The following is a 25,628-nucleotide window of genomic DNA, read 5'->3' on the forward strand; positions in this document are numbered from 1 at the left end:
TATTGACTGAGGTTTCTGTTCTGCCTGGTCCCACAGTTGTTCAGTCCCAAAGAAACACACAGAGGTTTACATTAATTATAAACTGGTTGGCCTATTAGCTCAGGCCTCTTATTAACTAATTTTTACATCTTAAATTAGCCTATTATTCTTGTCTATATTAGTCACATGGTTTGGTACCTTTTATCAGTGAGGCATTCTCATCTTGCTTGCTCTGTATGTAGCTTCATCTGTGACAACTGCAGACTGACTCTTTTCTCTTCCCAGAATTCTCCTATCCTTGTCACCCCACCTCTACTTCCTGCCTGGTCGTCCTGCCTATACTTCCTTTCTGACTACTGGCCAATCAGTGTTTTATTAGAACAACAAAATATAAGTGACAGGGTACAGACTATCGTCCCGCAGCAACCATCTGTGATGACTTTAGTGGGACAACAGGAGAGATGAACAGTTGAACTACAACATGTCTTCTAAAACCTAAAGCATTTACTACGTGGCTTTTTTCCAGTTTGCAGATCTCTGCTTTACAAGAGAGATGACCTAAGCTTCTCTTTATTCAGGTCAAAGGTATTTGAGAAACCCTTATGGAGCCTTCCACATAGAGCTACAGATGGCAGAACACAAGATAGTTTTGAATAAGCTTTTTACAATTTGGAGAGTAGGTAGGCTTTAGATGCAGATGACATTCCTAATTCCAGGATTCAGTACCTCAGTTACACCAGAAATAGCCTCTTCCTATCACTTTCTGAGAAAAACATTTGCCTTTTACTTTATAAGCCCCTGGAGCCCAGAATGGTAGTGCTCACCTTCAGTCCCAGCACTTGGGGGACAGAGGCAGGCGGATCTTTGTGCGTTTGAGGTCAGTTTGGTCTATATAGTGAGATCTAGGACAGCCAAAGCTACATAGAAACCCTACATCAAAATAAATAAATGAAAAATAAAAGATTCCAGAAATGAGTAAATGAAACCTGTTTTAATGAAGATAAGGACTAAAGATAAGGTTGTTTTTCCTTAGAAACTTATTTCATAAATAAGATGATTCTCTCTGAACTCACCTGTCCTTCTAATAGGTCACAATCTTCATCTTTAACTTGTCCATTAATTAAATAAACACCATTTTCTATTTGCTTGGCCCAGCGTACAAGTCCACTCTTAAAAACAACATGAAATCTTTCAGATGGAAAGTTATCTTAGTCAAGCCTATTTTACTATTCTCCATCTACTACACTGAATCTTGAGAATGTCAATAACACGGTGTTTAAATCCAGTATCACAGATTAAAAAGTCCTAATCTTTTAACTTCTTATACATATGTAATGAGTTTTCTGATCTTTTCCTAAAGTTTATATCACAAACTCCAAAGTCTTATTAACAACATGGGCATAGAAATAACATCCAATAGCGTCTATTATCTTTTCACAAGTAGAAAAATGAGCCTTGAGTAGCATAAAGCAGTATTAAAGAAGAAAAAATACACAGAAACAAAAAATGATGAAATACAAAGGAATAGAAAAAGAAAGGCAAAACTAACCAGGGTCAAGACAAGGTCATTAGTAAATCAATGGACATAACTAAACTCTACATTAACAAATATTTATTAAGTACCCACTATACTAAATATACTAGTATTATGACATTATTCATGCTAAAAAAAATTCCTAATCCGGCTAGAGTAACAAGCTCATTATACACATAACAACAACCATTTTAGTAGAGTACAAGTTTTAAGGATTATAAATATCACAATCAGATTAACAGCAGAGAGTCCATTCAGTAATCAATGAAGACAATATATTTTACTTGGATACCTTTGTATTTTTTTCCAGAGAATAACTGACAGAAGTAGCCGACAGTGGGATGTGGATATTAATGTGAACAGTACACTCTAGAGACAGCCAGGAGGTAGAGACTCGATTTTGACACTTCCAATCTGCAGGTCTTGCCGAACTCTTTAACAGGGAGAAGGTGGAAAAACAAATCAAGATATGGTTTAGGTAAAATAATATGCATTAATAAACTAAGGTATAAAATCTATATATAACTTGAACAGGCTAACATTTTGGACTATTGACTAAATTCCCTGATTTAAGGGAAAAAGAAATAAAGAAATGATCATGTGTTAATTTTAGTAGTCTTTCATACAAGCTAGACAATCCTGACAACCTCCTGGGAGTAGGCTGACGGGTCAGAGAGTGCTGAGAACTCTAAAAGGTGCCTGGGCACCAGCTTTCAGCCACGGCCTCCACAGCCCATCCTAAAGACTGTGTGCAGCGAATGCCCACCGAGCTGCCCCTCAGTATGGCTGTGCTCTCCTTGCTTCCTACACTGCTGAGTCATTTTCACATTGCTTTTAGGCAAATGCCGGTCTGGCTTCTGTACCACACAGGGCGCCATTTGACTAGGCACTGCAGTGACACAAAATCCTTAGTCACTTTTACCATCAGTGTCTCAAATGTAAGCCGGGAGACTAAGAACAACAGCAAACAAACACAAAAAAACTACATGGGGTCATATACATTAAAAAGGGCTGATGACACTGGAAGTTACTAGAACTAAATATAACTACATTTAAATAAAGATGAATTTTGACTTTTAAAAATAGCCTATAACACAGAAAAAATCTTTAAGGAGTAGTTTTTCTTACCTTTGGATCATGGACATCATAAGTTCGACAAGATGATCTTCACTAATTAAGGTCATAAATTACTCCAAAAGAATTCTTGATAACAAAATGTAATCCCCAAGCCAAAATGGTACATATGAGTGCTTACAAGTTAAAATACTTCAGATGTTTAAAAGACATACAGATATGCAGTGATATTTTATTTGTATTTTAATAAATAAAGCTTGCTGAAGATCAGATGGCAAAGTAAAGTCACTAGAGGCCAGGGAATGGTGGCACACACTTTTAATCCCAGGACTTTGGAGAAAGAGGCAGACAAATCTCTGTGAGTTCAAGGTTACTCTGGACTACACAAGACTGATTCAGAAACTGATCAAGGTGGTGGTGACTCATCTTTAATCCCAGTGTTTGGGAGTCACACACCTTTAATCCCAGCACTTGGGAGGTGGAGACAGAAGTGATATGGCTGGGTGGAGAGAAGAATAAATAAGGGAAGAGACAGGAACTCAGTGGAGTGTGAAGTCGGAGGTTTGGTGGAAACACAGTGTAGTCTAGGCAGTCTGAGGATCACCCCTTCAGTGTGAGCTTCGGTAGAGGTAAAAGGTCTCCATAGTGGCTGGCTGCTCTGCTTCTCTGATCTTCAGCTTTAACCATGATATCTGTCTCTGGGTCTTTATTATTCATGCTACACATATATATAGCTATGCACTTATATAAATGTTTGAATGTTTATGTGTTATGTATATTATGTATATGTATGAATTGCTGACTGTAGTATGCCTGGTACTTAAAAAAGCAAACAAACACAAATTCCCATCTGTTTGCAAATATTGCTAATCATAATAAATGGCAAGGAAGCGCCTATGAGTTCTCATTCACACAAACTCTACATAGCCAGCATAAAGGAGTGCTATTTCAGATGGGATCCGGCCCAGGAACATTGACTGGGTTGTGATACTTCCCAGGCAAGTGACAAATATGTTAAACATCTTCCCCAGGAAAAGTCTATTTTTAATCTTGCCTTCTCCAAGTCTTCATTTAGTGGGTTCTTGGATTGTGTCTCTTCTTTAGTGACCATCTATCCTGGGGAGTGATAGAGGAGAGAGTCTAAGGAGGTCACTTGTCCATGGCAAAGGCTTAAGAATTTCTACACTGTCCAGCTCAATTATGGATACTTCAAATTGCACATTTTAACTATAAAAATCAAAGATGAAAATTCTATTTGTTTGGTTTGGTTTGGTTTTGCTTTTCATGACAAGGTTTCTCTTGAGTCAGTCCTGGAACTTGCTCTGTAGACTAACCAGACTGGCCTTCAACTCACAGAGATCCACCTGCCTGGACCTTCTGAGTGCTGGGATTTAAGGCACACACCACCAGTGTCGGGCTAAAATTATACTAACATAGCAAAAACATTATATGCCTAAATTTATCTCTGAAAGGAACCTACAGTACAAAAATATACATGGTATAAGCTGGCAAAAATATTCAGAATCCTAAGTCCTTTCTCTCTATCAAACTCTATAATTCAGCACAGGACCAGTAGCCATTATTATTATTATTAACATTATTACTGGCAGCCCTAATCATAACAATGTGTTCTTTACAAACTTAATAGTCTTTTCCCAAAAGGATAATTTAAACAAACGTTTAAGGAAAGAACTGTAGGCTGTGATTTGCATGGCATATCAGGGAGAGGAGGAAAAAGCATGGCCACTGTAGTGTGCATGTGGGTGGTGTGCGCTAGCCATAGACATTAACCAGAAACACCCAAATAAAAGATACTTTTTTGTAGAAGAACATATGTGAAGTATCACTCGTTCTGAGACCTCTTCCTCTGTGACATTCCATAGTCTTTTTCTATTTATAGATTTTTCCACAGAAAATATTAGCTGAAAGACAGAGAAATATACATGAATTCATCACAAAATGAAAAATGTAGCAGAAGGCAATGACAATTCCTAATCTTCAGAATTTCATGGACTATATCATGATACACTAACCATTTGTGATTTCGCAAAAGAACTCACATAAAAATTGAGTTTTAAGAAAAAACATAATTCCCTATAATTAATAATTAACTGGACATGATAAATAAATTTTAGGCAACTAGCATTTATATAAAATATAGAACATAAGCTTTATTTTTGTTATAAGTGATTTTTCTAACCATAAAAATGAAACATGTTGCCTGGTTAGCATTTCTTATTTAAACTTCACAAAAAAATAAAAGCAGTAAAAAATTAGGAGAAAAAAATCAGAACAGTGACAGAGATTTGTGTCAGAAATGTTAACTATAAAACTTGGACCTGGGATTAGTTTAGAGGGTCATGAATGTGGCTCTAAGCTTTCTTCCAACAATGTGTAGAGAGATCTAATTTGTCACCTAATTCTTATCACCTATAAGCTGGAAACAACTGGTCAGAAGGTATTTGCCCTTCCTGACAATATCAAAAGAAACTACTCCACAAAATACAATATGATATAATGACCAAAATTATTGGCAATAAACAACACATTTTACAAAATTATTTCTTGTAGTTATCTCTTGAGACACCATTTCTTTCCGAAGTTTATTTTCAATCTGAGATTGAAATTGTGTCTCATTGTATAGGCAAGGCTGTCTGTGAAGACAGCACAGAGAACACACACAGGAAACCCTCCTAGGGAACCGTGCCGTCCACAATGGGCTGAGGCTTTACACAGCAATCCAGATAATCTCCCACAGACATGCTCACAGGCCAGTCTGGTCCTGAGGACTCCTCATTAAGACCGCTTCCCTGGTGATTCTAGGTTCAGAGTGAAAACAAACTAGCACATGCACAGAGATTCAAAATGTATTCCAAATTGTCAAAAATGATGAGCATCAGTGAAAAAGACTGGAAGACATGCCGGGAGGAATATATTCTCTCTTCCTATGCACAACATATCACCCATGTGAGCTGTCTGAAGCGGAGGTTACAACAATGGAGGTGTCTACAGTGCTTATAGATTGTTTTTTAAATTGCCCCCAGCTACCAGTTTTGTTCTTCTGAATGGTATAAGGTTCCTCTTGCTCGCAAGGTGAGATACGCTCATGAAACTACATATGTAAAGATATGAAAGCTTCCTGAAGACTACTTTAGGTTTCAGTTTAAGAGAAAACAGCTTGGGACTTTTACATTTAGTTTTGGATTGATTACACTACCTAAACAAAAAATATGAGAAGCAGGATATGCACCCCTTCCAGGAATAAAGAATAAACATATAATTAATATTTATATATTAGCCTCAGAACTTCAAAAGATGTGACTAGCGTAACTTGATATTACTACAATCGCTTCCTCCTAAGTCGAGGGTCTATAAGAAAAGTGCTATTGCACAAGAAAACCAGTTAAACCATTTTAACTTGTTGTATAACATTAAGATATCATCTTTTGAAAAATTGTTTCGAGGGCCAATTAGATGGCTCAGCAGGTAAAGGCATTTGATGTGGAAGCCTGACAGCCTGAATTCAAGCCCTGGGAGCCAGGAAAAGACGGACGGAAAGAAGAACTGAGTCTACAAAGTTGTCATTGTTCTCTGACCTCCACAAGTTCAGCAAGGTGGGTGCATGACCCCACCACCACCACCACCATATACACGTTTAATAAACAAACCTTAAAAAATATTTTAAAATATATAGCTTTGATTGGAAAAATATTTAGATTCATTACACACAAGATCTGCAAATAAATGAATAGAAAATGCCATTTCCACAAATTGCAGCATAAAGAATTAATGGAACACTAATACATGCATGCTCAAGATCAATACACATGCATATGATTAAATAATATGTAACTTTTATCTCATTAAGAGTGTATGTTACACTCGACTTACTCTGCGCAGGGCATTTTGAAAATCATCTGATAGTTCTAAAGTTGTAATAATAAATATTCCAAGAACCACAAGTCCTCCAGGGAGCATTCTGGATACCTAAAGATAAAAATACAGTATCAGCTATCATAAGCATGCCAGTCTTTTCTACTTGATATGGTAAACATTAAATCAGCAAATATTTATCCAGGACCAACTATCCATATAGACTCTAGGTAGAGGCCACTGAAAAACTAGAGTGTTATTATATACATAACCCTTCCCAGAGCCCCCTCAACTTTATATCTTAAGTCACTTTAATAACCTGTTTAGGTGCATCAACAAATAGACAGACCTTTTCTCCTAAGACTTGTAAAGTGAATTTTTTTCAATGGTCTTCCAACTATCTACAAAATAAATATTTTACCTTAGACTGCCATTTTAATCTTTCCAGAATCTGGCCCATCTGATGTTCAGAGACACAGCTGAACTAGTTTCTCTGAAATAGTCAAGCATCGGTCAAAACTACTTCCCATTGACCACACATTGGCTTTCTAACTCCTATCCTTTCCTCAGGCTGTTTCCTAAGCCCAAACTGACTGTCACCTTGAGGGAGCTGTCTTCGCTGTACACACAGCTTCCCTGAGACCCACACCCCTGAGAACCAGGCCGTCTTGCAGCTGTCTAATCTGCCCTCTGTTTGTATCTTCCCTTCACTTGATGGGGCTAGTTTTTAAAACTGCATGTGCTTTTCTCTGCCAGCCAAGTTCCCAGCTACAAGATTGCTTTTGCTAGCTTTCATAGACTATGGTATAAGCAAACAATCACAAAGTTAAAGGTTAGAAAATTAGATATTAAAGCATCATTTCTACTACATCTGTATTATTTCAACTCATGATTCCCTCGGATTCATAAATCTGATTTAATCAGTATGACAAATGTGACGAAGTTTTCATATTTATCATGGGGAACCCATGCGGTTTTAAAAATTATACAGTTAACTCTAGAGGTAAAAATAGTAATTTACTATTATAAATTCATGCATGTTCTCTCCATATGTATTTGTATATAAATTATATAGAACACAGAAAACTTAATAGGGAAAATGGGGGTAGCTCAGTGGTTAAAGCACTTGCTGCACAAGCAAAACGATCGGCATTCAAATCCCAAGAACCCATGTAAATGCTGGGTATGACGCAATTCCATCCTCTGAGAGTGAAGACAAGGGATTTCCTAGAGTAACCTGGCCAGCAAGACAAGCTGTATCAGTGGGCTCCAAGCTTGACTGAGACTCTGACTCAAAGAGTAACGTGGCAGAGTGATTGAGAAAGGTTACTGATATAAGCCTCAAGCCCCCACTATTATACACATATGCACACACATATACAGCATGCATGCACACTACAAACACATGAAAGAAAAAAATTATAAAAAAATCAAAACCAAATATGGAATTGCAAGTTATTTATATATAGAATTAAAGTAACACATATAATAGAATTATAATAGAACTAAAGTAATACCTTCTTTAAAAAAATCTTACTTCTTAGAATTGTTTATACTATTCTTCCAACACAAATATAAACACATTTATTTATCTTAGAGGTTTATAAATTGAAAAAGAAATATAATAATTCAACTTTTATCTTACTCTAATCATCTTTATTTTTATTTTTTTTAATTTATTTATTTATTAAGGATTTCTGCCTCCTCCCCGCCACCGCCTCCCATTTCCCTCCCCCTCCCCCAATCAAGTCCCCCTCCCTCATCTGTTCAAAGAGCAATCAGGGTTCCCTGACCTGTGGGAAGCCCAAGGACCGCCCACCTCTATCCAGGTCTCATTTTTTTATATACCACTATACCACAATTCATTCAAGAAATATTTTAAGTGAATTAGCATATTTATTGCTTTTTCAACAACCCTAAAGCTATTTCCTTCTCTCATAACAGTAAAATTGTCCTCACAAACACTCAAGGTCAAAATCTCAGCCATCTCTGGCATTTTCTCTTCTAAATTTCTTTATTCTCAATCCACTTGGTCACTTAATGGTCATGAGTCTAGCTCTTTCTTTGAAGTTGTAATGAAGGTTAAGCCAATTTATTCATGCATTTTTTTATCTAGTATTTTACAACTCATATTATTAACCATGGAAATGCTGCAAGCTCTTAGATTACAGCCATAAACACAAGAAACAACTCATACCCTTGCAAAGCTCAGAATCTTGTTTGGGCTCAGACCTTCACTGGGTTGGACTACTGCTTTTGCTGCAGCTTCTCTTCTGTCTCCAGGTTCTACATTCCACCAATACTGTGCCAATACTAATGTTATCTTATAAATTACTGGCAAATAAGTCACTTTACCTCTTTTAAAATACGGGAGTATAAAGGCTTACCACTGGATTTTTCAATATAATACTTTTATTAGTACTATGAGATTTTACACAATGTACTTTGATCATATTTATCACCACTTTTCCAAGATCCAGCCCACATCCTATGCTTTTCCTTTCAACTTCGTGTCTTTTCTTTTCTTTTTTTTAATAACCCCATGAGTCCAATTTGAGCTGCTCATATACTCACAGATGTGGGGCCATCCAGTGGAGCCTGATTGATCTACTGGTGGCCACATATACATTTTTAAGGCCACATCCTTTAAAAAGGACCATGACTCTCCCTATCCATACCACTGGACTTTTGTTTACCAAATATACTTTTTTGAATTGTATTCCAAAGCCACCCATAAACAAGCCTTGTATTTAATTACATTTTCTTACACGCACTGTGTTTCAGCTATACTCAACTGCCCAACTGCTTGCTATTTTCCTAGTATTGTGTCTTTGTGTCTCTCACCCACACTCACACTCTTCTGCCTTATTGAATGTGTTCTTTGACTTGTTCGATTAACAAAGGTCTAAGAGTCATAACGTTTAAAGCCTTCTGTAAAATTGTTTTGAAGGCAACTATTGGCATGCATTTAAGAAAGAATACTGTAAAATTCCAGTCTAGCAACCCAGGAAGCATTTGTTTCTCTTGTTACTCAATTGAATACAAACATATATGTGGTGAGACAATTTTACCTGGCTGGCATGTTCTGTGGCCCATTCTTCATCCAAGGTATCCAACTTAGCTTTGGGATGCTTGAGATTCTCATTGTGTTCCTCTTTGGGTGGTGTTCTAGTGGCAAGAATCACATAATCCTTTTGTGAAGAACACTTTAAAAACAAATTGTAAAAGCTTATTATAGTTATATCTGATTGAAGAACTAGATATCTAATGCAAAAATTAAACAGTATTTCAGAAATTTAAACTGTTAATACTCATATTATTATGGAAGCTATTTTAGTGCGATATATCTCTCATACGCTGTTAATCTTTAATGTATGTAATAGCAACTTATTATTTACTTGAAGATCCTTAATATAAGTAATAGGGTGGATTCCTATACATTACTATAGATGATTCCGGAACTGTGGATGTAGCTCAGTTGGTACAGTGACTGCCTGGCATGCAGAAGGGCCTAGTATCAATTACCAGTGCCAGATAAACCAGGATGATGGCATACACACGCAATCCAGCACACTCAGGAAGTAGGGGAGAACCACAAGTTCAAGGGCATCTTTGTTGTTGCTGAACATGTAAATGAACTGACATAATTAAAATGTAATATGCTTAGTCACTACTCCAATTATTTTATCTATTGTCTCTGTAATTTCAATGGATTGGATGTTTAACAAATATAAAAGTTCATAGTTCAAAGTAAATAAATAAATTGACATAGATGTATCAAGAGAACGACAGAGGGGATTTGAAACAAAATTCAAAGGGTTCCGAACTCCAGGTTCCTCATTTTTAACAGCATTTAAATGGTAACCAAAAGAGAAAAATCTAAAACTAAATTTAAGGACTAGAAGAGATCTCAGCTTCACTGCAGCATGGTTCCCAAGTGAGCTAATAAGGCTCATAATGGAGCTAAAGTGGCATATTATCTCCAAATATGACCTAAAACTCCATAGAGATCATTAGCATCACCATGATATAAGTATTATGGCATGGTTAAGACATGTCTCTTAGGGCTGGAGAGATGGCTCGGTGGTCAGAATGAGTATTCTCTTGCAGAAGACCAGACTGAGTTCCCAGCAACCACATCTGGTGATTTGCAACAGCCTATAACTCCAGCTTGAGGGACTCCAACCCCTCTGGGTCCCTCAGGCATCCGCACTCACGTAAGCATGTGCGTATATGCACACACACACTGAAAGAAAATCACAAAATAAAATGTAAAAATATCTATCTGTATCTTTCTAAGTATGCCATACCCCACCCCTTTTCTCATTTTGTTTTGGAATTGGGTTTTACACAGCCCAGGCTGGCCTCAAACTCACTATGTAGCCAAGACTGATCCTTCTGCCTCCACCTTCCAAGCCTGACACAGAGGCGTTGCTTCTTTCATAAGATGTTGAACTTTGAAAAGAAAGAGAAACTGTGATTTAGAGTAGGAAAAAGGCAAGCTTGAGAAGACAGAAGAGAACAAAAGTGAGCTCTGAAATCAAAGGAAGAGAAAGAATGCCACAAATGAAGAAATAACGGCAGTATGGAGCTATATAGTGGTTCCTGTGTATAGTGAGACTGGTAAGTTCAAGGTTAGTTTGGGTTCCATAGTAAAATAGCCTGTTTAAGAGGTGCTGAGTGAGGGAGGAGGTCTGGCCTGGGACCCTATGTCATTTGAGTCATCGCTCACCTGCCGCTCTTATACTTGGTAGCCTGGTTCCTTCACCTGTAGGAACCATGTACAAACACCTCTCTGCTAGTAGCCTCACCCCAAGGCTCTACCTGTACTGGGACACACTTCTTCCATCTCCAAGGAACAGTACAGACCTCCCTGTCCTTGGTAGTAATCACATTAGACAGTTTCAGTATACAAGTGTATTCCCAACATTATCTGGGAAGAGGAAATGTCTGATCAGCCTAAAATGATTTTAGGTGCATGTGCAGTTAAACAAACTGCCTGTCAAGTGAACTCTTACGGGAAAAAAAAAATCGTATGCCTATGAATTAATTTAAATTTAATTAAATCAGGTTTTAATTATGGTGAGGGGGCATGTATATTAGGAAAATTAAGTATGTTATTATTATTATGTACGTAACCTAGCAATTAAAATAGACAATCAATCAAACTATATTCTTAGAAGCCAGCATCTCCTTCTTTTGAACCCCATAAAACTAAGCCACAAATAGTATTTCGGACACTTAAGTACGCTCACTCATGTGGCCTGCAGTGAATCTGGACTTCCACTTTGTTCCTTATGAAGTTACCTTGTCACATTTGTAAATCGGTGAGTCTTTATTTTCAATTATTTGGATAAGAGGCCAAGAACCTGGAAAGAACCGATCCTGACTTTGACCGTGCTGACAACCACCAGAAACACTGGGGCTGAAACCCGGGACCTTATTTATGTATGTTGGGCAAGTACCAACTGAGCTATGTATCCAGTCCAAAACACAAATAAATATAAGCAAAATGTGAATAATCTGGTCAGTGAAGAGTTAAATTGTGCCATTTGGAAATTATAAGTTACTTTCAGTGTTCCAAAGGGAATATGATCATACTTATTCAAACACCAGCCAGGTTTCCTCCTTTCAAATACTATCTCAAAGATCCATTTTGGGCTACCTTCTTCAGTTCCTTCCATATACAACCTTGAATTTACTATTAAATGCCGTACTTAATTTTAATTAATGAGTAATTTATTTTCATCAATATGCAGAGTAACAGACACATACATACCTGTCCTATCAAAAGACCAGAGACAAAAGATTTTCCCTGGAGACTGATGCTTGAAATATATTGGCCAACACTCTCTTCTACAATGTAGGTTCTTCCCATTATTGGCAGCCAATTCAGTAGCCTAAATTATAAGAAATAAAGTTTGTATTTTGGGGAAAAAAATTAATTTTTGAGTTTTAGCATGGGTAGATAGGTAATAAAGCAAAAAAACAAAAGTAAAATCCTGACAATTGCCCTATGTCTTGTAGTGATTATTTTCTACATAATCTTTTTTATACAATTGAAATGAACCTTTGGAACTCTGAGGACAGTGCTGTAAGAAACAACTCCCTGGGGCTGAAGAGATGGCTCACTGCTTGCTGCTTTTCCAGAGGGCCCGAGTTCAGCTCCTAGTACCCAAGTCCAGTGGAGCACAAATGCCCGTAGCTCCAGCTCCAGGAAATCTGAGTCCTTCCTCTGGAGTCTGCACATGTGTAGCATACTCACACAGATATGCATACCAAATGAAAATCATAATAATAAATTAAAAAAGGACAGACTCAGAGGCTTTCTGTGCTTCTTTTAAGGCAGGGTTTCACTATTTCGATCCGATTGACTTGGAACTCACTTTATAACCTTGGCTGGCCTCCTCAACTCCTGCTTCAGATCTGCCTCAGCCTCTGGAGGCTGGAATTTCTAGAATATGAACGATGAATTTCTGATTACTTCACTAAGAGGTAGAGAGATTCACTGAATAGCCACTTAAGTAGAAAGAATGCAGCAACGGCAGCTATCTACACAGCTTCCATTATTCTAAGTATTTTACCGGCACTGACACTTAATACATAACCCCGCCAGGCCAAGTATTATTATAGTCTCCACTTTATACATAAAGAAATCAAAAGAAGAAAATGTTAAATAACTCCTCCAAATGACAAAATTGGCGCGTGGGAAAGGCAGGAGTCAGGCTCTGACACTCTGTTTTGCTCACACCAACAACGCATACTGTCCTTCAATTAAATCACTGCAAAGGAGAGCTCCTGTTCGCTCCGTCAGTTTGTGAATGAAAACTAATATAATATCCGTACTAACTTAGTCCCTCCCACCCCCATCATTGAAACAGGGTCTGACTACCCAGGCGGCACGGGAATTAACACTCTCCGGCCTCTTACTCCAGGCTGCTGAGATCACAGACATGTGCTAGGCCCTATTTTCAATCAAGAGTCAATAAATTCTTCTAGAAATGTAACCAGGTATGAAACAAAGTATATACTCAAAGTGCTGAAACATGACCTGGAAACAAATACGTTTCTGTTATTGTGGCAAGAAGATAGTGTGGCAGTTGTTCTAAAACATTTTCGTATAAAAATACCAACATCACACATTTTTTCTCTGCAGTGTCATCTTAATACATAAACTACATTCAAACACTTCCTGATTTCTTTTTGTCTAAAATATTAGCTGGACTACTACTTAAATTCGCATTGATTAGTGCCTGCAACCCCCAAAAGCAGGTTTGTACGAGGTTTGACAGTAGCTAAACTCCGCAGAACTGGCCGTCGGTGTGCACCAGAGTGGCTGTCCATATGTTTCCTACACTATGGCTATTATACATATCCACATAGCCTTTCCTTTCGCCCCTTGAAGAGGAAGTTGTTGGTGCCCCAGTGCACACACATTCGTAGGCCGACTCACTTGTTCTCAGAACGTGCACACGTGGCCAACAAATCCCTCGAACCTTCTGCCAGCAAGAGAATTCGGGTGAGAGTACAAGTAGCTGCCTTCAAGGGTCAGACGCCACCACGTCCCGCTTCTACAGCCAATGAACTCATCAGAGAGCGACTGCAGACGCGCCACTTCCCTTTCCAAACTAGAGTACCGGCGGGCGCAGCTTGATGACGCAGACCGCTCGCACCCATATCCGCGCTCTTCTACCCCAAAGCGAGCGTGGTCTGCACCCCGCCCCCTCCGGGGTACCCCAGAGAGCGTGGCGGTGGCCCGGAGCCTGTGGATCTGCCTTGCCGTGACCCTCTAGTGCCCCGGTTTCTAGAAGCGGCCACCGAGGAGTACCTATGGCATCCCGGGGTTTTGACGGTAAGGTCGCCTTGCACCTCGGGGAAGGACGAGGGTGGCTGAGCACGTCTGTAGCGCCACCGCGCGGACACTCGCCACAGACGAACGAGGAGAGCCGGGGGCGGGGAGAAAGAAGGAAGCGGAACGGGAGGCGCGGGACTGAGCTCGCCGAAGCGAGGGAGAGAAATACTACATCTCCCTTGGAGCCCTTGGGTCTGGGAACCGGTGAAAGCAAAGGCCAGGTCGGAGGCCCGCTGTGAACTCGCATTCCCAGCGTGCCTAGCTTCCGGCGTCTGCGTGCGCAGCGAGGGCGCGGCGGTACGGCCCGTGCTGCGTCTAACGCGGGACTCTATTTCCCAGGGTCCCGCCGCGGGAGTCTCCGGAGGGCAGGCGCGAGGGAGGCGGCGAGCGAGGCTGGAGACAGCGGGGCTCAGGCTCTGGGCTTCCGCGCTTCGCCTTGCTCCTTCGTTTCTCCTTCGGCCCCTGCTGCGGACATGGCGGCGGTGCTGCAGCAAGTGCTGGAGCGCTCGGAGCTGAACAAGCTGCCTAAGTCGACCCAGAACAAACTTGAGAAGTTCCTGGCTGATCAGCAGTCCGAGATCGACGGCCTGAAGGGGCGGCATGAGAGATTTAAGGTGGAGAGCGGTAAGTGCTGAGCTCTTAGAGCTCTGGTGTCGGAGCTGTGGCTCGACCTTACTCTTTACCCGCTTGCACTCTGCGAGGTGTGCAGGTAGCATCACGCAGGCCCCATATGCAATGTAGGCCTCCTCTTTTCTCCTCGCTCTAATTAAAAAGAAAAAAGAAAGAAGAACGCAAAGGAGCGATCCCTCCTCCCAGATCTAAATCCACCTTCTCGTCTTTTGTAGGAACGCTTAACTTGGGCTCAAAGACAGACTGGGGAGAATTTTGGACAATTTACCCAATATCTCTAGGTCTATGCAACCCTAATCTGGTTTTGTTGTTCTTAAAATGACAGTAATTCTTATTTTCTACACGCCTGGATTTATAGACCATTGCCCACTTCACCACTTCAATAGTGAAGTATTAGTGTATGTATCACCCTGTGGTCCCATAAAGAAGTAGATAGTCAGAAAAGGGAATTTGGATGCCAAAGACCTCTCTAGAAAAAGCAGTGAAATTGCACTAAATGAGTTGTATATATATTGTGTTTACCTCAGAAAGATGGAGATTGATAGAAAATATATACAGATCTATTTATACATCCTTGTAGTCGCTTTCATATAAGTTGTGGATTGTGATTTGAAGAGCCTTGATTTAAAGGTAATAATAATTACTCATAATAAAATAGGATTTTTCTTGTCACTTGTTTTGGTTCACCGTTAATATAGGAAATTGCTGTTGTATTTTGGTAGAAATTTTCATCTGAATTAATTTTCACATGTAGTTATCAGGCAAAGTTGCTAATTGAAATTATACAGATAATTGGCGAATATAAGTGATTTACATAATACACTGTATTGTTTATTAATTTACACAGTAAATATTGAGTGGTTTATATGTTCCAATACTGAGACGAAGTAAGCACAATTTCATTTTGTGGGAAGTCTGCAGGTTTTACTGAAATTTTATCAAGTGGTATTTTAATTTTGTTGCATGAAACCTTTTAAAACTTCAGTTTTTAATTAAAAAAATTCAACTTAATAATTACTTATTTTTAAATGCTTAGCAATCTCTGGAGGTCTGGAGAAAATATCAGGATACAACATTGTTGCCCGCTTCGAAGAAATTAATTTATGAATCTCCTTTTAGGCATTATTGTCTTTTGTTATATGCCAGTTGAAAATGTTGGGAAAGTCCTTTTCAGTGCTAAATTTACTTATTGAGATTAGATTTTTCCCATGTTGCATCTAAGTTTTGCCGTCAGTATTCTAAGAACAAATAGTGGTATTAAAACTACTGCTTTGGGCGGCATGTGTGCTTGACCTTACTCTTAGTGTTTGGACTTTTCTTTTGTAGAACAACAGTACTTTGAGATAGAGAAGAGGTTGTCCCAGAGTCAGGAGAGGCTTGTGAATGAAACCCGTGAGTGTCAGAACTTGCGACTGGAGCTTGAGAAGTTAAGTAAGTATTAAATTATATCTTTATAACTGTTCTTGGATGTTCAGGTTGTATAGCATCACATAGGCAGGGAGCCTGCCCCACCTGGAAACAGGTTTTGCGGGCAGCAAAGCCCAAAACAGGGTTACAAACAAGGTAAAGACACTCCCAGCTCCCCTGACTTCCAAAGGCAGACTGACCACTGCCACATCTCGTAAGTCCTGTATTAATCTCCTCATTCTAAATGTCCTTGGGACCTTCCAAACATCTGCCTCCATCCAGACCACAAACACAAGTGTTTTTAGTCTAATTTGATGATAAGAGACCTTGGCTCACACCTCTCCTAGTACTCCCTCACAAAGAATCTTATGAAGACCTACTGCTGTCTCTGAGAGAGCTTCAGCTTTGCTTCATACCCGAGGAGTACTGAAGACTTTCAACTCTGTATCTTTCTAGCTCCTTCTCCCTCTCTCTCTAAAACTAACACATTCTTTGTGGGCGTTGGCTAACAATATGAGAAAATGCTCTGTAGGCATTGCAGTTTGTATTCATAGACCTGACAAAGACATAGGTTGTTCCAACCAGGAGCACTGATTTCTAATTCTGACTTTGATATTAAAAGTGGTTTCACCACACACACTATCATGCAGTCTTTTTTAAAAGGATGAAAATTACCACATGTGTGTCTATTTCCATAGTTTTGCATCAGAGGTACTTTTGATAGTGTTTGAAGTAGCTAAAATGTTTATCTAAAGGTTAAAATAGTGATTTGCTTTCCTGTTGAAAATTCAAATCTTGATTTCATTATACTGTTAAAACATTTATAACTACTACTTTCATTGTATTTCTTCTGCAGTGCTGAGTTATTGAGAGTGACCTTAGTTACAGGTTATAGAGGATGCTGAATTGTGTACTGTTAGAACATTCCAAACTACAAGTCCCATCATATTTCTCTTGTGATGCCTAGTTATTGAGAGTGATCTTAGAGTCTATAGAGGATGCTGCAATGTGTACTTTGCTTATGACAGAAGAAAACTTGAGGAAAAGCCTTATAAAGGCCTTTAAATATAGTTTGATTCGATTTGACTTCATAGACAAAGAACACAAGAATCTTATAATCAAGTGATTAAATAGGGGGCTGGAGAGATGGCTCAGTGGTTAAGAGCATTGCCTGCTCTTCCAAAGGTCCTGAGTTCAATTCCCAGCAACCACATGGTGGCTCACAACCATCTGTAATGAGGTCTGGTGCCCTCTTCTGGCCTTCAGGAATTCACACAGACAGAACATTGCATACATAATAAATAAATAAATATAAAAAAAAACAAATTCAAGAGTTCTCTTCAAGTAAAGAAACCTTTCAGTCCTGAATACATCAATAACAAAAAATATGGAAAAGAAAAAGAAATTTTAAAAAAAAGTGATTAAATAGATTTCGAGTTTTCTCTGGCAGTTTTGGTTTTTGACTTCTTCAGCAACTTTTGATAAACTAACACTTAAAGATGTGCGTTACACACACACACTTGTGTGCACACGCATGCACACATGTTACTTTTTTAAAATATTTATTTATTTATTATGTATACAATATTCTGTCTGCATGCATGCCTGCAGGCCAGAAGAGGGCACCAGACCCCATTACAGGTGGTTGTGAGCCACCATGTGGTTTCTGGGAATTGAACTCAGGACCTTTGGAAGAGCAACCAGTGCTCTTAACCACTGAGCCATCTCTCCAGCCCCCACATGTTACTTTTCATCAACAAAGCATAATAAAGCCTGCCCAAAAAAAAATGGTACTGAAGGGTTTTAGGAAAATGACTGATTTCAGCTTCTTTTATGAAGTGCTTAGAAAGGCAGGGATGAACATAGAGATGAGTTCTTTCTTGGTGTGGACAACTGTATTTAAAGTGTGTATACAATTACACATGTTTACATCTGGAAGGTATTAAATAAAACAGAAAATTTAGAAACAGTTTTTTGTTTTCCTTTTTTTAAGGATACAGTTTTTAAAAAACAATGTTAAATGGGGAGATGATTCAAGTGATTAAGAACACTTAACTGTTCAGTTCCCAATGCCCATAACCTTCTAAAATTCTAGCCCCAGGGTACATGATAACCTCTCTCCTTCTTGGGCACATGCACACACATGGCATCCACTTAACTCTGGCACACACATAAAGATAAATCTTTGTAAATTACTCTCCATAATGTAGCGTTCGCTTGTTTCCTCTTTGAGGTAAGGTTGTCTCACCTTGTAGGCTACACTGGCTTTGAACTTGGAGCTATCCTCCTACCACTGCCTCCCAAATGCTAGGATTATAAGTGTGTACCAGTACACCTGGCTTTAGATGTTTTCATGAAAGAAATTTTCTACAGATTGGGAGTAGAATTACTAAGTTTGATTGAAGCATATTTAAACTTTTGATCTGGAATACAGTAAGAACAGAGTGTATTCACAAATTTGGAATGTGGTTATAGATCAATCTTTATGGACTCCAATTCTTCATTTTGAAAATGTATAATGGTGGCTGTTGGGTAAAAATTCCAAATTGAAGTTAACGCATCTGTGTGCATTACATTCCTTCTCTCTAGATAACCAAGTAAAAGTGTTAACTGAGAAAAACAAAGAACTTGAAACTGCTCAAGATCGTAATCTAGGCATTCAGGTAAAACACTGTCCATAATGAAGCTGATTGCAATTATGATATTTAAACGTTTTCTGATCTGTTTTTATGTATTAGATAGAAGCTGCCAGCATATATGTATGTAGAAATGTACATACAATTTCTCTAAATTGATATTTGGTGTATTATCTTTTGACTGGCAACCGTAGCCCAGCATTCAGCATGTTTTACTACAGTTAAGACCAGAGTTTGAATCCCTAGCACCCACATAAATGTTGGGTGGCTGTGGCTGCTGTTTTATAATTTCAGGGCAGGAAGGAGTAATTGATCCCCTGAACTAGACTGATAAAACAGTATAGATTCTCTTGGTTTCTATTGAGGCATTGCCTCAATGGATAAAGTAGAGAGCAATCAAGGATTTACAGCAGGCACCTGTATTTTGTGAGCCACCTACCACTCTGGCCCTTGTTTTTTTAGGGGGAGGGGAGCATTCATCATTTTGAGTCAGGGTCTCTTTCTAAATAAATAAATCTGTTTTTAAAATGTTAAAGGGAAATAGAGACAAAGGAAATATGTGTAAATGGTGAATTGTTTCTCATCTTATAGCAAAATGTAATTTGTTTCCATTTAAAGTTTAACGTTCTCTATATGAAAGTTGCAAATAAGCCATTAAGTCTGTTTTTAATATGACTACTTTCAGATGATAGGGATATTGTTAAAGAGAAAACATGCAAAGGAAGTATGTTAAATAAATGAATGAGAGTACAAAATGTAGTAACAGAAAAGTGCAGGTTAAAGATGATTATGTTTTATGTATGTGTTGGCATACTTTTCACCCCTCCTCCTGTGTGAATACGCTGGTTAAGTGATTGCTATTGTTGTGTATAACTCTAAAAGCGTCTAAGTGATCATTGACCTCCCTTGAGAAATAATTTGGACTAAAGTACAAGTGCAGTGATAGTTTCCACCATTTATTTTTGAAGACAGTTTAGAAGTCTATTAAATACCTAAATATAAAAACTATATAAGTAATTAAGTTACTTCCATTTGATGAATGACACATTCATAAGCCTAGGAGAAATGATTTTAAAAGTCAGAAATATACATAGACATGTTGGGGTTATGAGTGTTTCTTAACTTGTTGGTACCTAAGTTGTAGGAAAGAAAACATTTTTAAGTAACTGCTAATGTGAATCGAAATGATGATTCAAGCACTTGTTTTGATTTTTCAACTGATGTTCTTGAAACATGCTGTTTCTTGATATGACAGAGCCAGTTTACAAGAACAAAGGAAGAATTAGAAGCTGAAAAAAGAGACCTAATCAGAACCAATGAGAGACTATCTCAGGAAGTTGAATATTTAACAGGTATGAAGAAATGTTTGTGCCTTTAACTGTATTCTTTGTTACTGGTGGTGCAAGGAGTTACTTTGTTACTGATATTTCTTGGTTATTTTCCTTTAGTGTGGAAGAGTTCAGTGTAATAATTCTGTTGTTTTTTCCATTTTCTTATCTTTGAGTCATTATCAAAAGATTGGCCTGACATCATATCACCTGCCTTTAAATTCTAGCACTCAGGATGCAGAGGCAGGCAGATCTGAGTTTGAGCTCAGCCAGCCTAGCTCAGTTTGCAGAGTGAATTGCAGAACTACCAGGACTACATAGAGAGACCTGTCTTTAAATACATAAATCAAGAGTTTTAAATGGCTGGGAAGTTTACCATGAAAACTGAGTGTAGTTGTAATTTGAGCTAAGTTTTACATGCACAACTCTGTAATACAATACTATTTATTTATTTAGTCATGTTAAACTTCCCAGACCTTCTTCACTTCATAATAAAGCTGACTTCAGATTTATTCTCCCAAGTGCTAGGATTACAAGCATATGCCACCATGCCTGGTTCCTACAATGCTATTTATAATACCAAGTTGAAAACTGTTTGATTTTAGAGTTATAAATGCTGAACTTCCATTCATTTTATGTAGATACCTTTATTATCCATAAACACTATCTTAGAACCTAAAAGAAAGCTAGTGTTTTCAAACAAGCTGGAGCATGGGGAGCTTGCCAGTGGCTGTGCCACTGCAGAAACCCCCCTCCTTCAGCAACCATTAACTGCCAGTACTTCAGAAAGAGGAGGGGATGAAGCCTCATGGGCCCCAGTCCCTTCTGTGATGAAGTGTTAACAGGCACCAATCTCCTGCAAGTGTTGTACAGGTAACCGTATCGACAGTGAGGTCATGCATGAGTGTCAGCTACTATAATTAAACTCGGTGGACCATGTCAGGAAGCCATGGCCAGGCTGGAGAGGTGACAGGGTAGAAATGGACTTCTGGTGAAGAAGTCCATCAGCAGAAAAGGAAAGAGATAGGGGAAATAGTGAACAAAACTACTAAATTCATTCGACTTGTATGAAACTGTAAAAGAATTTCTAAAATAGAAAAAAAACCAATTTAGGATATAGGAATATAAAATGTATCAACATGCTATGTTTTATATATTTAAAACTCAAAATAATTATTTAAAACTCAAAAATGAATTTTAAACAGTGAATTATACTTTCCCTTGGACTGCTTTTTCTAATTTCTATAAGTAAGAAAAAACTGCTCATCTACCTGTATTGTGATACTGAGAGGTAATACTCAGCTTGGTACCTACTTTCCAATCAGAGAATGACTTCAGAGTATTTGTTAATTGTGTTGATTACCTAACTGCTGGCATTTGGAGTGATTAAATAAATTATTTTCATGAAAACATGGTTATTAAAGAACAAGAAGTATTAAATATGCATTTTTGTAGATTTTTATAAGTCTGCTTTTTAAATGGTTATCTTTAAAACTTTTACCTCTTTAGGAATCTAGCTAGAAAGTTAAAGTTAATTGTAGTATTTATACAGTTAAGTAACCATTAAATTAATTCACTTGGGTGGGTGTACAAACTTTGATTCTACCTGGTGCTTGCAATTACATTTATGGATTAGAAAACTGACTCAGTAGTTAAGAACATTTGCTGCTATGTAATACACTGGTATTTGGTTCCCAAATCAATAACCTGTAACTCCAGTTCTAGCGGATTCATATAAGACACAGTATACACACACACACACACACACACACACACAAATAAACAATAAAATCCAAAGGTTTTGAATAGAAATTTAGTTTGTAATTAACTATAACAAAACCAAGCTAAAATAGGGGAATTTAGAATCACTTAGTTTGTAGGTTTATAAGTCTAGTAATATATTTTGATCTTCGTTCATGCGAGTATTAACTAGTCGTTATTCTTAAATGTTCACTGTCATCCTTTCTAGAGGACGTTAAACGTTTAAGTGAAAAGCTTAAGGAAAGCAATACAACAAAGGGTGAACTTCAGTTAAAGTTGGATGAACTTCAAGCTTCTGATGTGGCTGTGAAGGCAAGTAATAATTGATTCCCAATGAATGCAGATTCATATGCTAAGGATCTATTTGTTACTGTAATTTTTGTTCTCTTAATAATCTATATTCTGAAATGAAATTCATGTGTCCCTGAGCTACAAATGAAAGGTTTTTCTTTTAATAGTTATACTTAATGTTACTTTAAAAAAATTTTTTTTAGTATCGAGAAAAACGCTTAGAACAAGAAAAGGAGTTGCTACTCAATCAGAATTCATGGCTCAATGCAGAGTTGAAAACCAAAACTGATGAGCTATTGGCTTTAGGAAGAGAAAAAGGAAATGAAATTCTGGAACTTAAATGTAATCTTGAAAACAAGAAAGAAGAGGTGAGTAGTACAATTTCTTTATATTGGGCATGCGTGGCATTTGTAAATTCATTAAGTGACGGTGTCCTGCGTGGTTAGTTACAAAACTTGTACTAAATGTGAGCAGCATAACTCACCTTAAACTAGGGAAATAAAGAATTCCCGGGATTTAATACCATTTTATAACACCTATTTTCTAATATTATACCTTTCTTTCCAGAGATATTATGAAGTAGCCCTAATTTCTTGTGAATCATATTCAAACAAGTTATTCCATCAATTCCTTTTCTTCCTTACTCTATTTTAAGGTCTTTGACTTACAATAAACTAGGCTAGTTTGCATTGCATGACAATGGAAGTAAAACACAAAGATAGCATCAGACTAATGAACTCGTGTTTCTGTAATTTGGCAGTTTTCCCCTTTAGTCTGTCATGTCACTATAGTGATGTAGGTTCAGTTGAATGTCTGTTTTCTTGTTAATCTTACTGAAGTGAGACATTTGGTGCTCTGAATGGCTACACACAAACATAGAGAGATTACTATGATTCCTATCATGAAAGTAATTCCAAGAGACTAAAATATGTTTCGTGCCAAGTCAAATAAAGAAATGAGCATCAAGTAGAGACTGACCTGTAAGAAGAGGCTCCATGCTCTCACTGTTTGTTCATTTCGTCCCGTGTTGCACTTGGGTGGCAGGTGCTGTTGTTAAGCACTCTCCTCACTGTAGTTCACAGAGTTCACGTTCATCATCTAAAACAACTTTCATAAGAAATTTGGGAAAGGTTTTCGGGTCAATACTAAGCTTTGTAGTAGACTCAGGTACAGTAGTTAATGTTCAAAAGATTTCTTATTGTAGCTTCACTTATAATTATGGCAAGTGAAGTATTCTTTGACAAAGACCATTTAAAAGCATGTGTGCCTGCTGGCAAACTCCTATAACTATGTCCAGTTTGTGATTAGAGCAACAGTGGTAGACAGTGGTAGCATTAACCTTCCTTTCCAGTCATTGAGACACTGAGTTACTTGAATGTGGGTGATGATTGTTAATTAATCCTCCTGAGATTAAAAATACATCCTCAGCAGGCAGTGGTGGTGCACACCTTTAATTCCAGCCCTTAAAAAATAAAATAAAATAAAAAAATCCTCAGGACCCAAATCAGACAATTCCCTGTGGAATGTTGATGCATTCGGAGTTATTTTTGTTTCTGATTTTTGAGACAGGGTTTCTCTGTAGCTTTGGAGCCTGTCCTGGAACTAGCTCTTGTAGACCAGGCTGGCTTCAAACTTACAGAGATCTGCCTGCCTCTGCCTCCCTAGTGCTGGGATTAAAGGCGTGAGCCACCACTGCCCAGCGCATTAGGAGTTATTACTATGGAAACTTTATTAGTATCCACCCTGTGCTCTAATAATAAATGATTGTGTGGTTGTATGCTAATGACGATAGAATTAGGGTTATAAGTTTATCTACATATGGTTAAAATTATTTTTTGCTTGGATTTTCTTTGGTCTTTGGTATAATTTTTCTGTGAAACTTTGTTTATAGTTTTTGCTAATTTGAAATTTTAGCAAAGGAACATATCTGTGAATCCCAAGCAGCTAAAACCTACATAAGGATCTGGGTGTATGATTTGAATGAATGGGTAATCAGTTGGATTATCTAAGGTTTGTCATTAGGTTGACTAGAGTATCTCTAAGATCACATAGGATTTATATTTAGTATAGAATGTCCAGTGTTCTACTACGTCTCCTGAAGATGATTTCAATTATGAAATCTTATGGGTGAGCAGAGGTGTAGCCTGTGTAAAAGAGGAAGAAGAACAAATTTGTGGCAAAGAAGTCTTGTTGCATAATCTCTGAAGCCAAATGTGTTGTTACTTCTGAGGAGCATCACTCCTGGTGAGATTTCCATTGAGGGCATAGAGTGGGTATACAGTTCGAGAACTCTGGAGAGAAGACCTGCAGTTTTCACAGTGTAGGTGGTTAGAGTTTGGTGTGAATCTCCAACAAGGTTCAAGAGTCTTTTGCTGGATGGTTGCCAAGAGATACAGTGTCCAGGTCATCATGAAAGGACTGACTGCCATCATGAGTTGATGGGTCATATTGGCGTCTTTCACTAAATCCAGTAGCCTGATCTTAAAATTATCTGAAACTTGTACTTTTATGAGAATCTTTTCAGAGGATTTCTTCAAAAGTAATCAGTTTTTAGTTATATCCACTGTCTGAACTAGAGATGATCTTTCTCCTGGGGATGAAGTGCACTCAGTGGTATTTCCTGTGTGAAGCGAGAGTGTTGTCCTTCCGTTGTAAAATAGCAAAGGGTAGAAGGGCAGGATGATCTACTCAAGGCCGTTCCCTGGCCCCTGGGTGCTCTTTTAGAGACTTGTAGGTAGACTTCAGCTTGCGCCGGGCTCATAAAGTTTATGGTTGCTTGGCCGATGGGCTTGAGCAGGAACAGCATGGAGACTGGAGTGTGTACTAAAGGAATTTCACCACATTATGGGCGGATGACAGAAATAAGATCTTACTTTCTTAGTCATTCATACTTATAAATTACCTTTTGGGGGAGTTATTTTGCTTTTGATAGTGCAGATTTCATATTAAATTGATCTTAGTTGTTATGACACCTTCCCCCATCTGTTTTTAGGTTTTGAGACTAGAAGAACAAATGAATGGCTTAAAAACATCAAATGAACATCTTCAAAAACATGTGGAGGATTTATTGACAAAATTAAAAGAGGTACGTACGACAGCTTGAAAATACTTTCTGTTTTGATTTTTTTATTTTGTTTTGGTTTGGTTTAGTTTGATTTCAGAAAGAGTCACCATGAAGCCTAGGCTATGTAACCCAGGAGAGTCTTGGGCTTTGTTTTGTTTTTTTGGAGACAGAGTTTCTTTGGAGCCTGTCCTGGAATTTG

The 25,628-nt window shown here is 38.1% G+C and overlaps 2 protein-coding genes across 6 annotated transcripts in view; one reads left to right on the forward strand and one right to left on the reverse strand.

Annotated features, from left to right (window-relative positions):
• Odr4 (odr-4 GPCR localization factor homolog) overlaps positions 1 to 14,586 on the reverse strand; it is a 48,778-nt gene extending 34,192 nt beyond the window's left edge. Inside the window, exons 1-8 of one of the 5 annotated variants that reach the window (XM_075988194.1) lie at positions 13,914 to 14,112; positions 12,240 to 12,360; positions 9,532 to 9,666; positions 6,479 to 6,574; positions 4,403 to 4,509; positions 2,642 to 2,678; positions 1,806 to 1,946; positions 1,053 to 1,148 (exon numbers count right to left, since the gene is read on the reverse strand). In XM_075988194.1, coding sequence (XP_075844309.1) covers positions 1,053 to 1,148; positions 1,806 to 1,946; positions 2,642 to 2,678; positions 4,403 to 4,509; positions 6,479 to 6,574; positions 9,532 to 9,666; positions 12,240 to 12,338 — 711 coding nt within the window. In that variant the 5' untranslated portion in view covers positions 12,339 to 12,360; positions 13,914 to 14,112. Of the gene's footprint in view, positions 1 to 1,052; positions 1,149 to 1,805; positions 1,947 to 2,641; positions 2,679 to 4,402; positions 4,510 to 6,478; positions 6,575 to 9,531; positions 9,667 to 12,239; positions 12,361 to 13,913; positions 14,113 to 14,288 lie in introns of those variants that run through there. The other 4 variants (XM_075988196.1, XM_075988197.1, XM_075988195.1 and 1 more) reach the window with 4 other exon arrangements.
• Tpr (translocated promoter region, nuclear basket protein) overlaps positions 14,176 to 25,628 on the forward strand; it is a 57,773-nt gene continuing 46,320 nt past the window's right edge. Inside the window, exons 1-8 of the mRNA XM_075988189.1 lie at positions 14,176 to 14,312; positions 14,652 to 14,936; positions 16,269 to 16,373; positions 18,939 to 19,012; positions 20,241 to 20,337; positions 22,283 to 22,386; positions 22,569 to 22,733; positions 25,358 to 25,450. Of these exons, the coding sequence (XP_075844304.1) occupies positions 14,291 to 14,312; positions 14,652 to 14,936; positions 16,269 to 16,373; positions 18,939 to 19,012; positions 20,241 to 20,337; positions 22,283 to 22,386; positions 22,569 to 22,733; positions 25,358 to 25,450 (945 nt within the window). The 5' untranslated portion in view covers positions 14,176 to 14,290. The remainder of the gene's footprint in view (positions 14,313 to 14,651; positions 14,937 to 16,268; positions 16,374 to 18,938; positions 19,013 to 20,240; positions 20,338 to 22,282; positions 22,387 to 22,568; positions 22,734 to 25,357; positions 25,451 to 25,628) is intronic.

The sequence above is a fragment of the Microtus pennsylvanicus genome, chromosome 10, assembly GCF_037038515.1.
Source record: "Microtus pennsylvanicus isolate mMicPen1 chromosome 10, mMicPen1.hap1, whole genome shotgun sequence".
In the NCBI taxonomy this organism is placed as follows: Eukaryota; Metazoa; Chordata; class Mammalia; order Rodentia; family Cricetidae; genus Microtus; species Microtus pennsylvanicus.